Source organism: Heterodontus francisci, chromosome 6 (genome assembly GCF_036365525.1).
Source record: "Heterodontus francisci isolate sHetFra1 chromosome 6, sHetFra1.hap1, whole genome shotgun sequence".
NCBI lineage: Eukaryota > Metazoa > Chordata > Chondrichthyes > Heterodontiformes > Heterodontidae > Heterodontus > Heterodontus francisci.
The window spans coordinates 116,806,284-116,822,465 of record NC_090376.1 but is presented as its reverse complement, the minus strand read 5'-3'; the positions used below and the strand labels follow the sequence as shown (position 1 = coordinate 116,822,465).

General features: G+C 41.5%; 1 protein-coding gene across 5 annotated transcripts in view; it reads left to right on the top strand.

Annotated features, from left to right (window-relative positions):
* Positions 1–16,182, top strand: part of atp11a (ATPase phospholipid transporting 11A) — a 249,630-nt gene that overhangs the window by 159,037 nt on the left and 74,411 nt on the right. For all 5 annotated transcript variants that reach the window (XM_068034156.1, XM_068034155.1, XM_068034157.1 and 2 more), the window contains exons 16-21: positions 1,137–1,210; positions 1,768–1,871; positions 4,302–4,483; positions 5,124–5,375; positions 13,012–13,189; positions 13,796–13,898. In XM_068034156.1, coding sequence (XP_067890257.1) covers positions 1,137–1,210; positions 1,768–1,871; positions 4,302–4,483; positions 5,124–5,375; positions 13,012–13,189; positions 13,796–13,898 — 893 coding nt within the window. The remainder of the gene's footprint in view (positions 1–1,136; positions 1,211–1,767; positions 1,872–4,301; positions 4,484–5,123; positions 5,376–13,011; positions 13,190–13,795; positions 13,899–16,182) is intronic.

Sequence of the window (16,182 nt, the reverse complement as noted above, 5' to 3'; positions counted from 1 at the left end):
ATATGTGGTTGGAAGCCCATCTCTGAGCAAAATATGACACCAAGGTTGCAAGCAGTCTGGTTTAGTCTCTCACAATTGCCAGGGATAGGGATGGAGTCTAGCTGCGGAACCAAGTTTGGAGTGGGGACCGAAAATAATGGCTTCAGTCTTCCCAGTATTTATTTCGAGGAAAGTTCTGCTCATCGAGTACTGGATGTCAGATAAACAGTCTGATAATTTAGCAACAGCAGAGGAGTCGAGAGAGGTGGTGATGAGGTAGAGCTGGGTGTCGTCAGCATACATGTAAAAACTAACCTGTGGTTTCAGATGATGTTGCCGAGGTGCAACACATAGATGAGAAATAGGAGGGGGCCAAGGATAGATCCTTTGGGTACACCAGAAGTCATAGTGTGGGAGTAGGAAGAAAAACCATTGCAAGTGATTTTCTGGATATGATTAGGAATGGAATGGAACTAGGTGAGAGCAGTCCCACCCAGTCTTTTAATTATTTCGCTTCTCCTTCTACCCCTGTCAGCTTGCATCAACTTGTTTCTGAGATCGTACAAGCAGTAAAAAATATCAATAGAGTACCAGAACTCCAGCATATACGTATTTCAGTTAAACATTTATTCTAATTAGGCAATTAATAGACACTGAAGGATTCTCATGTAATCGTATCAGAGGACAGGGAAGAGAGATGATCTGAGTGAGTCTCCACCTACTTAATAGAATAGTGATTAATGGACTGGCCTTTGTATTAACAACTGTAATTCAGAATACTTACTGTAGTGATGGAATTCCACACATTATGGGTATTGGTACAATGGGTAGTAGTTATATAATAGTACTCAGGTACTTAAAGGCAGATTTGAATCAAAAAATGAATAATTCTATGTTTATTGAAAATAAGCCATTTTACATCTGCTTGCCCCACTTCTAATCATCTGTTCCCACCAGTTCATCCGGCTCAGGGGACAAGTGGATTCTTCTTATAGTAATACCACTCCAAGGAGTCCATTCATGGATTGTATCCTGATGCTTTCAATGCAATTCTTACAAGTTAATTTAGAGCTCCAATTAACTTGAAATGCAGATATATTCTGTCAGTGCTTGGAAAGCACTTGCTATTAAATTCCCATCTTTTCATTCTTTTTAAGGTATGAATTACTCCAGATATTGAGTTTTGACTCTGTGAGACGTCGGATGAGTGTCATTGTTAGATCTGAAACAGGTGAGTGTGATTTGATCTGACCCAGGTGGATCTGACATGGATGAGTGTGTGTTTGGATCCGATATAGGTATGCGTGGGCACGACGCAGGTGCGTGTGATTGGGCACGACGCAGGTGCGTGTGATTGGGCAGGACGCAGGTGTGTATGATTGGGCAGGACGCAGGTAAGTGTGTGGTCTGTTTGGATCGGATACAGGCGAATATGGTGTTTCGATTGGATCAGATACAGGCGAGTGTGTGGGCATGTGATTGGGTCGGATACAGATGAGCGTGGGTATGATTGAATCGGACACAGGTGAGTGTGTGCGTGTGTGTTTGGACCGGATACAGGTGAGTATGTTGGTGCATTTGATTGGTTCAGAAAGCCAAAGTTGTAATTTTGTGCTGAGCTGCATAAAACCATTAGCGATTTATGTTGCCAGCTGGGTTTGTACTGTAGGATCAGGGATCCTGTTGAGCAGGCTGGTGCAAAATCTATTATTAATTGGCTGTGTCCATATGTGGTTCAACCTGTTTTTAAATATTTCATTAATATGCACCTTCTTGTACATTAAACAGGCGATATAATCCTGTTCTGTAAAGGAGCTGATTCATCGATTTTCCCCAGGGTGAAGGAGGGGAAATTGGACCTGGTCCAACAGCGAGTGCAGCAGAATGCAGTGGTACGTCAAGGCAGTTTTGGATGCTGCTTTGAGTCTTTTTTTAATATGGTTACAATTGTCGCCAAGTATGTTCTGTGTTAAACTTTGAATCTACTGTGCAATTTTAAATAGTGTATGTTGAATAAAAAAATTTGTGATTGTTGCAACTCTTCCCCATAAGATTTGTAGATTGATCGTGTAGTACTGAAGTGGTGGTAATCCTCACAGGGTTCAGACAGTTGTACTCTGATGGAACCTGGTATTCCTTTTTCTGTTTAGGCTCTGGTGATTCATTCCCAGGCCAGGAGGTGCCAGCCTTTGGTCACTGGCGCTGTGAGGAACACAAGAGTGTAACTGGACAACACTCATTCCATCTTTAGCTCCCTCCTTATTGAAACCAGCTCCAGCCCACCTCTGAATTTCGATAAACTGTCTTGCTGCCAAAGTGTGGAAATCTGTGGCCCAACTCTGTGTCCTGCTTGCTGTCCTCATACCTTCCATCACAATAATTCATTCCATTTGCACACTACCATTGTCTCATTTGAATGGAGAGACAGGCTCCACTATTTGTCACCTGAGTACTTTTATAACCTTCAATGGAAACTTTTATAATGTTGAGACAGAGTGAGTGTGACCATTCTCAGATCAGTCATAGACACTGGCCTCAGATCGATCGATCAGCCTAAGAAATTTATGATCCTTTTGAAATGACTCGCCTGCTTTTTTAAAATGTTTTTGAGGTTCTAAAGTTTTGGGATCAAATTTCTCCTTTGGATTTTGTTTTAGTAGGCCTGCCTACCCCTTTTTGCAGAGCTCCAATGTCTCAATTTTCTGAAGTGCATAAAGCCATAACTGCTAAGAATTCTGGAACGTGTCCAAAGTGATGTTGGCCAATGCTTCGTATGTCGATTGTACCTAACTCCTCCACACAAAGGAAGAGCAAGTATTTCAGGTTAGAGGAAGCCAACAGCAGAATACTGGGCCTGATTTTGGAACAATACGTACCTGCCTGGGAGGTCCTGAAATTAGGGTTTGAGCCTCACTTCAATAATTTGTGCAAGCTACAAGTGCTTTGAGGAGCAGCCTAACCATTGCCAACAGATCAGTTTTTCAGGCCTCTTGCCTTGCTGGCAGCAGCCCTTGGGAGTACCCCTGCTCCGTGTGGGAGCTGAGCCCCAGTCCCTGCTCCACCCATAGCCAGCCCCAGTTCCCCAGAGAGGCCTAAAACTGGCATCATGTCCCTAATTAGTATATGCAAGGTCCTAACATCTGTTTTAGGTGGCTGAAAAATGGCCAGACCCAATGCTGGCATCCTTGGGCTGCAAGATTTTGATCTGTGAAGTTGCTGTGCCTCTGTTGGCTCTGTACAATGTAACTACCCACAGACTGAATGGGAGTTTAGCTTCTTGAAGCACAGTCTACTTTAAGCAAAGGCCCCAGCTGTCTGTTGCATTGAGCTTTTAAAGTCACTGAGACTGAATTATGAGACTGGCACCTCAATAATATATTTTAGGCCCTTTATTGTGGCTAACAGACATACCTAATTAGCATGCTGTCAATGTAGGAAGCATCGGCCAACGTCACTTTGGACGCTGCAGAACAGGATAGGTAGACCTAATGAAACACAATCCAAAGTGGAAATTTGATCACAATATCTGCGCAACAGTGTATCTCACACTATGTAGGCAGTTATCCCAGTGTCCTTCAACCAGTTGACCAGTTACACCATTTCCTGTTTGTAAGATCATAATGTGTAGAGATTGGCTGCTGTGTTTGTGCACATAACAACAATGGTTGCACTTCAAAGGCACAGTTCCCACCATCTCCTCTTTCCCCGCTTACTGCAGACAGCTTCCTATATTGGGAAAATGGCGCTGACCATTTCTCATTCATAGGCGCCAATTATGAAGGCACCTTTGTATTAAGCATCCCTACTCCAACAATGACCCTGGTCCCTTCCCTTTCTCTGTCACAGCACCCATCCTGTATCATGGGCAAATGGTGTTGACACCAATGCACTTGCGGTAAACGGAGACTGGACTTCATCAATGTGAAGCTCTTGGGAGTGTTGAGAATATGAAAGGAAGTTCTTCCTTACTATGGATCTGATCTTCAGCCACCTGAAAAATGACCTTATCTCATCTGTGACTGTTGTTGTGTTACCAGATTGTCCGACTATAATTTATTCTAGTGTTTTGTTCACGTTTTAAATTTTCAATATCCAAAATATTACAGATGTTTGAAGATGTGGAAGCTGATGTTACAATTGAAATCAACCAATATTTTTGGTTGAAAATGTTCATAAGCTGAGTGCTGCTTATGAATGTTGAAGTTGTTTGATAGTGAAATACTTGCAGTGTACTGTAATTCTGCATCATACAGCAGGGGCCGCTCACTCTTCTGGTTTCCAACAGAATTATTTTGGTGTTGAACAAGTTTTATCAATTTCAGGAGGGACTGCGAACATTATGTGTGGCTTACAAAGTCCTTACCTGCGAAGAGTATGGTGATGTTCACACGCTGCTTCAGAATGCAAAGCTAGCCCTCCAGGAACGGGACAGGAAGCTTGCTGAAGCTTATGATGTGGTTGAAAGGGACCTTGATTTGCTCGGAGCAACTGCTGTGGAAGACAGGTCAGAGAGAGAGAGAGATTTGTGTGTTTTTCTTTTTAAATCTACCCTCTCTGGGAGAATCAAGTGTGAGCAATACTTTCCAATTAGGATCTGAGTAAAATCAGACTGAGCTAATTTAGTTTCATATAATAACCAGATAAACCAATTTGTAAAACCCGTTGTTTAAAACTGCAATTTGAACATACAACAATGATGGGCTGGAAAAGACCAGCTGGCCCATCAAGCCTGCCCACATCACAATAGCTGGAACATCATGGCTAAATGGTCCTTCCCTCTGCACTCCCCACCTCACACTCACTGACCCCCGCATCCCCCCCCCCCCCCACCCCCACTATCGCGCATCACACTCACTCCGCAGCCATATAACCTCCTGAGAGAGGCAACCAAAATTATAGAAACCCAGGGCCAATAATGGAAAAAATACTCTGTAAAATTCCTTTTGACCCCCTCAAGCAATCAAAACCAGTTCAGGAGATCACATAGACCAAGTATAATCTATAAAGACACTCACTTTCTGCAAGATGGGGCATGTTCTAATTTCTGGCTACTATTTGCTTTCATTGCAACAAATGGAACCATAGGCTATTATACATTAGATTTTTCAACCAATAAGATATTGTTCAATGTGATTGTTCTTCAGGTTGCAAGACAAGGCTGCTGAGACTGTGGAAGCTTTGCAGAAAGCTGGAATGAAGGTCTGGGTTCTGACAGGAGACAAGATGGAAACGGCTGCAGCCACATGCTATGCATGCAAGCTTTTCAGAAGAAATACACAGCTATTTGAGTTGACGACTAAAAGAATAGAAGAACAGAGTTTACATGATGTGCTTTTTGATTTGAACAGAACAATTCTCAGGCAGAGTGATAGTTTGCCAAGAGACAGTTATTCAGGGTGGGCATCTCAGTTAATCCATCGGTTCTTTGCCATTGTGACTAAATGTTAAATGTTGCAATCGCAAGAAAAGCTAGTAGTATATTATCTTAAATTTGTTATTTGTGGCCTATTAAATGAGGCTTACTTTGGATATTATAAATAGAGGCGTGCAGCACCAGAGTAAAGAGGTGTACAGGATATCAGTTAGACCACAGAGACTGTGTACAGTTTTGGGAGTCCAATTATAGAAAGGACAAAGCCATTGAGAGTGTACAGATTCACCAGGATTTTGCAGGGATGGGAAGCTATAGTTATAAGGACAGACTTGAGATACTGGGACTATTTCTACTGGAGCAGAGAAGGACAAGAGGAGATTTAAGAGCTGTTTAATATTATAAAGAAAATCATAGAAATCCCAGAATAGTGCATCACAGAAGGAGGCCACTTGGCCCATCAAGTCTGCTTCAGTTCTTTCAAAGAGCAATTCCATTAATCCCACTCTCCCACTTTTTCCCCATATCCCTGCAATTTTTTTCTCCCTTGGGTATTTATCCAATTCCCTTTTTAAAAGTTACTGTTCAATCTGGATCTCTCACCCTATCAGGCCATGCATTCCAAATCCGAACCACTTGTTGCACAAAAAAAGGTTTTCCACATGTCATCTCTGGTTCTTTCACCAATCACTTCAAATCTGTACCTTCTGATTATTGACAATCCAGCCACTGGAAACAGTTTTTCCCATCATAAGAACATAAATAGGAGTTAGGAGTAGATCATTCAGCCCCTTGAGCCTGCTCCACCATTCAATAAGATAATGGCTGATCTTCAGCTCAACTCCACTTTCCTGCCTGCTCCCATATTCCTTGATTCCCTGAGAGATCAAAAATCTATCAATCTCAGTCTTAAATACGCACAAAGATGGAGCACCCACAACCCTCTGGGGTAGACAATTCCAAAGATTCACAAGCCTCTGTGTGATAAATCTTTCCTCATCTCAGTTCTACGTGATCGACCCCTTGAGGCTGTACCCCTGTGTTCTAGATTCCCCAGGCAGGGGAAGCAACCTCTCAACGTCTACCCTATCCAGTCCCTTCATAATCATATATGTTACAATGAGATCACCTTTCATTGTTCTGAACTTCAGGGAGAGTTTAGAACTCAGCATCTCATCAAAGGGAAATCCCCTTATAGTGGTTAGAATCGTCTTTCCATCTTGTGTCAGATAGAACCTCTCTCTGTATGTAGTGTGCAATTGTGTATACTTTCAGAATTGGGATCCAGATTGCAGGAAACTTTTCCATCCATAGATACTTTAAACAGCAAAATCAAGTTCATTGTAATACTCCACTTTCCTCGCTGTGAGAAGGTTTTACAGTCGTAGAGTCATTTACGGCACAGAAGGAGGCCAATTAGCCCATCAAGTCCATGCTGGCCCTCCACGGAGCTATGCAGTCAGTCCTATTCCCCGGTTCAATCCCTGTAGCCCTGCAAGTGTATTTCCCCTGAGGTGACCATCCAACTTCCCCTCGATGTCAGTGATTATCTCTGCTTTCACCACCCTTGTGGGCAGCAAGTTCCAGATCGTTACCATCCACTGCGTAAAAAGGTGCTTCCTCACATTCCCCCTGCATCTTTTGCCCAAAGCTTTCAGTCTGTGTACCCTAGTCCTTGTACCATTTAGTTAATGGGAACAGTTTTTTCTTGTCTAACTTATCTAAGCCTGTCATAATCTTGTACACTTCTAGTAAATCTCCCTTCAGTCTACTTTGTTCTCAGAAGAACAATCCAGCTTTTCCAACGTAACCTTGTAACTAAAACCCTCCATCCCTGGAACCATTCTGGTAAATCTCTGCAGCCTCTCAAGGACCCTCACATCCTTCCTGAAGTGTGACAACCAGAACTGGACACGATAGTCCAGTTGGAGCCTAATCAGAGCTTTATAAAGGTTCAGTATAACTTCCCTGCTTTTGTACTCAATGCCTCTATTTATAAAGCCCAAGATCCCAAATGCTTTACTAACCACTCTCTCAATGGGTGCTGCCACCTTCAATGATCAATGCACATGCACCCCCAAGTCCCTCTTTTCCTGCACACTATTTAGAACTGTGCCATTAAGTATATATTGCGTCTCCCTATTCCTTCTGCCCAAAGGCATCACCTCACACTTGTCAGTATTAAATTCCATCTGCCACCTCTCTGCCCATTCTGCTAGCCGGTCTATGTCCTGTTCACATATCATCCTCACTGTTAGTCTCACCTCCAAGTTTGGTGTCGTCAGCAAATTTTGAGATTGTACTCTGTATTCCAAGATCCAAGTCATTTATATATAGCAAAAAAAGCAGTGATCCCACCAGTGACCCTTGGGGAACACCACTGTCTACCATCCTCCAGTCTGAAAAGCAACCATTTACTATGACTCTCTGTTTTCTGACCTTAAGTCAGTTTTTATCCAATTGGACATTGACCCTCCTATTCCATGAACCTCGATTTTGCTAACTAGTCTTTTATGTGGTACCTTATCAATTGCTTTCCTAAAATCCATATAAACAACATCCACCGCATTCCATATTGATAATGTTTATAGAGCACGACCATTTTTTCTGATTAGGGAGTCATTGGCAAAGAGGTTATCAATTTCCCTCTTGAATCATTAGCCTGAATTTGTCAAGCAACCTTCTTGTGATACACCTATCAAAGGCCTTCTGAAAATTCATATACAGTACAGCTGCATTCTGTTTACCAATCCAGTCATGAATTTCCAAAAAATATCTGTTCAATTTCAGACACTTTTAATAACTCCATGCTGGCTGTCCATGATTAATCCATGTATTTCTAAATGCTCATTAATTTTATCTTGAACTATCGATTGTTAAAAGTTTACTCACAACTGACATCATACTAACTGGTCTTTGGTTACCCAGTTTATACTACTCTCTCTTTAACAGGAGTATAACATTGGCTACTGCCCTATTCCGCAGCACAATTTGCATTGTTAATGAGCCTTGAAAAGTTGTGGCCAGAGCATTTGCAATTTTTTTTTCTCTAATTCTTACAACAGCCCAGAAAGCAGCCATCAGTGTCCAGTGACGTAACGGCTTTGAGTTATGCTCATTTATATTTTTGTCAAACCAATTCCTTTTCTATCAGATATCTTTAACAATTGTTCCACATTCTTCGCTAGTACATCTGCATTCTCACTTATCAGATCACTTGTTAAAAACTAGTGTGAATATTTATTGACTATGTCCACAGACACCTTCAGACTTCACAATTAGGGCTGCTGTATAGAGCTCACTTAACTGTAGCCATGACAGCTTTTTTTTTTATCCATCCCAATTCCTTTCCCTTTGACCATATTCCTTGTTACGACCAAGGCAGGAGGAGTGCACTGTTTATTCTAGTCCCACTTCTCCACAGGTCACAACATATATTTACATTTCCCACTTACTGATATAGTCAATTATATACTCTTTTCCCAGAATAAATCACACTAACCAGGTTTCTTTAATAATCAACAAAATTACCAGTTTATTATAAAACAAATCTTAATCAATAATGAAGTAAAACATACACACACAAGTTGAAATGTTAAAGCCCCTGATTATCTTAGCCCCTCACATACACACACGTACATACACACCAGTTAACTGGGAAAAATAAAAGGGATTTTTGTTTATAACTCTGTTAAAAGAAAACAGAAGAAAAAATAACACTTAGGCGGAATACTTGTCCTTGGTTTTGGTTTGGCATCCCAAATGCGTATAGACAGCTGCCACTGGGATCTTCCTGGAACAATTCTTTCCAAGCGATGTTGAAGATCAGTTTGGGTATGCTTTCCAAGAAATGCAGCTACAGAGGCTTCAGATAGATCTTACAGGAGAAATGCAGCAATAAGGGTTTCAGTTCCCACATATTCGATACCCAGGGTTTCTTCAAATATACAGTGGAAATAGGAAACTGCCACACTGGAAATGCAAGATTTCTGTTCAAGAGAGAGAGAAATGAGCTGGGTCTTCTGGCAGACAAAAAACGACTGTCTGTTACCATAATTCAAAGTGAAGCTAAAAACTGTCCAGAAGTCAAGCCTCTTGACCTCTATCAATCTTGACCTATCACTTTTTCATAAACATCTCCTCAAGTCAAAAACAACCCCTACTGGGTGATTATCCACAGACAGGTGCCTTCCACTAAAACTTGTTTACAAGCCAAATCCAGGAACCTTCTGGTGATTTCTTTTAAAAAATGCAAAGTTCAACATCTCCAAGATTTCAGATGAATCAAACATATTTTACAAAAAAATAGAAATACTCTCATAACACCCTCTATATTCTTCCTTCCCAAATGTATCTCCTTTTTAAACTCTAGAATCGATTCTGCATCTATGCCCTTCTGGTGTACTGTATCCCTAAGCTCTCAACTTTTTGTTTGAAGACATTTTTTCAGGATTCCCTTCAAGCCAGCTATTAATTTTAACAACTTAATCAGATTATTCCTCAACCTCTTCATCTCCAAGACGATATGACTAAATAGTGATTATCTGCCAGGGGAAGTGGGGTCTCTTTTGGGTTGGGGCGACTCCAAGAAGGCATACCTGGTAGCGAGGGAATGAAACTAAATCAACTTTCCATAGCAGAAATGATGATCCAATCTCTGATGCAGGCAGGGTTGCAGTTTCTCGAGACTGTTGATTGTTGACAACCCAGTCTGACTCATTAATGGGGGTTGAAGGGGTCATGAGGACTTGCATTCCTCCACATTTCTCCAGTTAACAACAATGATGTGCATATATACCACATTTAATAGATAAACACATCTCAAGTGCTTCACAGAGAAGAAGGCAGACAAAAATGGGCATGAGCCATAGAAGGAAATATTAGGAGGAATTACCAAAAGCTTGGTCAAAGGAGTGGGTTTTAAGGAGGGTATTAAAAGTGGATTGGCTGAGGGGTTTGGGAAAGCATTTCCAGAGATGGTGCTTTAGGTGAATTTTAGTTGATTCAACCAGATAATGATGTAGTTTAAAGATGCCTTGGCTCTGGCCCTTATCAACTTGTGATTAAGCTGTCTGGAATTAGATAAGCCGTCTGGAATTAGATAAGCCTGGTATCTGTAAAAGGAAAAGGCATGCAATAGATGTAAGGCAAACAAAGAGCTGCTTGGATTTTTTTTAGTGACTTTCCCTTAGAGACCAAAAAGGTAATCTGTGTGTGGAGGCAGAATACATAGGCTTGGTTCTTAATGATGACTTTGCATCTGTCTTCTTGTAAGAGGGGGAAGTGAAATATTGGATGGGATAAATATAGGAAGGAAATATGAAGGGGTTTGGCATCTTTGAAAGTAGATAAATCACCAGGCTCGCATGAAATGTATCCGAAGCTGTTAAGAGAAGCAAGGGAGGAAATGGAGGCTCTGACAATCATTTTCCAATCCTCTCTGGCAATGGGCATGGTGCCAAAGAACTGGAGGACAGCTAACATTGTACCATTGTTTAAAAAGGAGGAAGAGGATTGATTGAGTAATTATAGGCTACTCAGCCTAACTTCTGTGGTGGGCAAATTATTGGAAAAAATTTAGAGGATCAATATTAATTATCATTTGAGAAAGGCATAGTTTAATCAAGGACAGTCAGCATGAATTTATGGGAAGGTTGCTTCTGACCAACTTGATTTTAATTTTTTGAAGAGGTAACATGGAGAGTTGATGAGGGTAGTGTGTTTGAGGTATTCTACATGGATTTTAGCAAAACTTTTGACCAGGTCCCACATGGCAGATTGGCCAGAAAAATATAAACCTCAGACTGCAGCAAGATACCAATGGACTGGACAGATGAGTAGAAAAATGGCTAATGGATGTCACCCCAGGGAAGTGAGATGTCATGCATTTGAGGAAGGGTAAACGAGGCAAGAGAAGACATGATAAATGGTAGGATACTAAGAAATGTAGAGGAACCTTGGAATGCATGTCTGCATATCCCTGAAGATAGAAGGACAGGTAGATACGGTGGTTAAGAAGGCATACAGGATAATTTCCATTATTGAGGCATAGGATACATGAGCAGGGAGATTATGCTAGAATTGTATAAAATATTATTAGGCTACAGCTAGGGTTCTATGTACAGTTTCTTTCACCACATTACAGGAAGGATGTGATCACATTAGAGGGGGTACAGAGGAGATTTAAGATGATGTTGCCAGGAATGGAGAATTTTAGCTATGAGGAAAGATTGGATAGGTTGGGGCAGTTTTCTTTGGACCAGAGGAGGCTGAGGGGAGATTTAATTGAGGTGTATAAAATTGAGGAGCCAAGATAGGAGGGATAAGAAAGACTTATTTCCCTTAGCAGAGATTTAAAGTAATTGGTAGAAGGATTAGGGGGGAGCTGAGAAATATTTTCATCAAGGGTGGTGAGGGTCTGGAACTCACTGTCTGAAAGGGTAATCGAGGCAGAAACCCCTATCGTATTTAAAACATTCTTGGATATGCACTTGAAGTGCTGTAGCCTACAAGGCTATGGACCAAGAGCTGGAAAGTGGGATTAGGCTGGATAACTGTATTTCAACCAGCACAAACACATTGGGCCAAATGGCCTCCTTCCATGGAGAATCTTAAACACGGTGATGGGTTCCAGCATGTTAATCAGCTGATCAAAAAAATCTCTGGAGAATATAACACAAGTCTACCTATTTTTGCATTGTAACTCAACCCTTGCATCATGGCTACCATGCAAGTGAATCATTGCCAAGGCAGTATATTCTCCCTAAGGTGGTGTGCCGAAAGTAGACCCCACTATTCCAAATGAGTCTGATTGATACTCTGCACTTCTTGTCTTGTATATATGTGTCATAATGAAGCCTGGCACCCCTCTGGTATTTTTGATTGCTTGTTCTTCTATCCTTCTCATGCTGTATTTTCCATTTACTATACTACTTGTGCAAAGCATATGATCTCGTATGTCATTCCACCCACTCATTTAATCAATGCCATTTGCAATTTTCTATTTACAATGACTGACTGTTTTCTAGCTTAGTATGATCTGCAAACTGCTCACCAATTCAAGAACGTCTCTTTTCTAACCCTTCTCCCTCTGAGTCAGTCCTTATGAATGCCACTGGGTTGGTCCAATCTCTCAATTTTAGTCCAATCTCTCAATTTTAGTCCAAAGTCAATATCTTTTATTCCTTTGCCAATTCTTTCAAATTTAAGCATTTTAAAAATTCGTTCTCAAGATGCGGGTATCGCTGGCAAGGCCAGCAATTATTGTGTGTTCCTAGCTTCTCTGAGAAGGTGGCAGTGGTCCTCCTTTTAAAACACTGAAAGCGGTTTTAATACAACTGAGTGGGCTTACGAGGCCATTTTAGAGAGCAGTTAAGAGTGAACCATATTGGAGTCGCACTGGAGTCACATCTGGGCCACGTCAGGTAAGGACAACAGGTTCCCTTCCAGTAAATCAGTTGAAGTTTTACAGCATTCCAATAAATTCATTGTCACTTTTAGTGATCTCAGCTTTTTATTTCCAGATTTTTAAAAACTGCTTCAAATTCTCAAAACTGCCATGGTGGAATCATTAGTCCAGTAACATAACCATTACGCTATCGTACCAAAATTCTAAGTATGTAGGATATTTAAGCCAGGATTGTTTTATTGCTGTGTTTTAGATTTTCTCAGAATGATTTACATGATTATGGTTTGATCATTGATGGGGCCACACTCTCACTCGTCATGAAACCTGCTGAAAATGGCTCTTCAAGTAACTACAAAGATCTGTTTCTCGAAATATGTCGCAACTGTAGTGGAGTGCTATGCTGCAGAATGGCACCTTTACAGAAAGCACAGGTTAGCCTTGAATGTTCATCTATGTGTTAATTATGTATGTTAAGTATACGCTGAGTTACACTGAATGTTCTTTTGAAAACAAACTAGTAAACCTCCATTTTACATATTTGCTGCATCTCCCATGGTGCTCACAGTAAATCAGAGATTTTGTTGGGGTAAAGCTATTATGTCACGTAGCATTATCAGGGCAAAAGCAAAATACTGTGGATGCTGGAAATCTGAAATCGCAGAAGAAAATGCTCAGCAGGTCTGGAAGTAAGTGTGGAGAGAAAAACAGAGTTAATGTTTCAGGTCAGAACTCTGTTCTGATAAAAAGCCATTGACCTGAAACATTAACTCTGTTTCTCTCTCCACACATGCAGCCAGATCTGCTCAGCAATATTATGGTTTCTGATATTCTCAGCATTCGTATAGCACTGGGGTCTGGAGGTCAGCATGGATTAGGGAATGGGGTGTGAAGGTGAATGCTGATGAGAGAATGGGAGAATTTCCGAGTCACTATCCTGAACATATTTTACATTTACTTAGTGATGAAATGGGGTAGAAGGATGTTCCATGTTGAATTGAATCCTTTAACCCATGTTTTGTTCTTTTAATTATTTGCAGATGGTGAAATTGATCAAATCTTCAAAAGAGCATCCCATAACCTTGGCAATTGGTGATGGGGCTAATGATGTCAGTATGATTCTGGAAGCCCATGTTGGAATTGGTAAAATGATTTTTAAAACACATTTTGATGTTTATAAATTATTTTTTGTGGTTAATGCTTGGTATGGTCTCTGGATCACAAAATTCTGAGAGCAAAAATTCTGGAACCATTTAATCTCTGGGCATTTGCTCTTAGGCTGAAAGGCCTCCCTCATCTGTACTGCTCTGTGATTTAACATCTCATCTGCATCATTGCCCACTGGAGTTCAGAATCTGCTTCATCCATTCAACTTCCAAATGCAAAGAGAAATTGTCACCACATTGAGTAGATCAGAAGGCACACAGGAACAGAAGGAGGCCATTCAGCTCCACAAACTTGTTCTACAGGCTCTCTGATATATATGGTAAAAATCTGTGGCCCCAGTACTGACCCATAGGGAGCACTACTTGTCACATCCTGGTAATCGAAGGATATCCCCATAACTCTGCTTCCTGCAACCAATTACCAGCCTACTTCACATGGGTACCTCAAATTCTATGGTATTTCATTTTTGATAATCTAAGTGAAATTTCATTGCCTTCTGGAAACCCTTAAGGAATTGGAAGCCCTTATGGACACCATCCGTAGACAGTCTCATATTTACCATGCTAATGACCTCAAAGAATTTCAACTAGATTACTCAGACATGGCCGACCCTTTGCAAATCCATATTGGTTCTTTGATCAGCACATCAAGTATTTGGTCTCTGGTGATAGGTTCCTGTAACTTCCCCACAACTGATGTTAAAATGACAGGTCTGCAGTTTCCTGGGTTCTCCCTATCCCTAACCCCACCCCGCCCATCCGTTACGTTTGCAATTTTCCAATCCAGACAGCTGATATAGCTGGGAGGACAAATCTTGGAAGGACTTTGTAATGTGAGATGTTACTGTAAGAGATTGCATGCAAGAAAGAGTTCTGAGTCGGGTTTGAGCACAGGTTCTGGAGCCAAGGGTTAGAGAGCCACATTGTGTTGCAAATGAAGACTTCCTTTCTATTTAAGAAGCGAGGATGAGCAGTGGAACAAAAGGGGTTCCCTTGGTGCCAAAGTGAAAAGGGGGAGGTGGCTGTTCTCTTATCTTGCCTGCTCTCATCACGTCTTTGAACTTTGTCTAGCACTGGTCTACAGTCCAGGATGTTAATTGCGTATCAGTTGTTTAATTATACGCAGGTGGAGGGTGTTAACTGGGGTCTCAATTGAGCACTTATAAGAAGGCTCTTACTGAGACTGGTGGAGGGTTTGGGTGAGGAGTTACATGTTTGTAATCCTATTACTCTGTACAATGGGGGTCGGTTAGTTCAGTTGGCAAGCTGGCTAGCATTTGATGCAAAAAGACGCCGACAGCACGGGTTCAATCCCCATACCAACTGTGGTAGTTTATGGAGGCGTGCCTCCTCACCTTGCCCCATGCTTGTGGAGTAGTGACCCTAGGGCTATACATCACTAACTGTCTCTCTCTAATGGGGAGAGATACCTATAGTCCTTTGGGACTATGGTTTGAACCATAGCACCTCTACAATAAATGTGAAACTGCGCAAGATAGGTCCAGCATTATCTTTCCACAAGTTTTCTGTAGTTTACCATGGTAGCAGAGGATGGTTGCCTTAGGCTGCAGGTTGGAAATTAGGAAAAAAAAATTCACAAAGAAAACTAATATCTCATTGGCTAATTTTGAATATTGCGGTAGCTGGAGTCACTGTTGTGCATCCGCGAGGCGGAGGACGATGTGGATAGCATGTTTAGGGAGGTGGTCACACCGCAGGTTAGAAGCATCCTGGTGAATCCCCTCTGCAACCTCTCCAGTGCAATCACATCCTTCCGATAGTGTGGTGCCCAGAACTGCACACAGTACTCCAGCTGTGTCCGAACTAGCATTTTATACAGCTCCATCATAACTTCCCTGCTCTTATATTCTATGCCTCAGTTAATAAAGACAAGTATCCCATATCCTTCCTAAACATCTTATCTACCTGTGCTGCTGCCTTCAGTGATCTATGGACAAGTACACCAAGGTCCCTCTGATCCTCTGTACTTCCTAGGGTCCTACCATCCATTGTATATTCCCTTGCCTTGTTGGTCCTCCCAAAATGCATCACCTCACACTTCTCAGGATTAAATTTCATTTGCCATTGCTCCGCCCATCTTACCAGCCCATATATATTGTCCTGTAATCTAAGGCTATTTACGACTCCACCAAATTTCGTGTCATCTGCGAACTTACTGATCATACCTCCTATATTTACGTCTAAATCATTAATGTACACTACAAACAGCAAGGATCCCAGCACCGATCCCTGCAGTACAC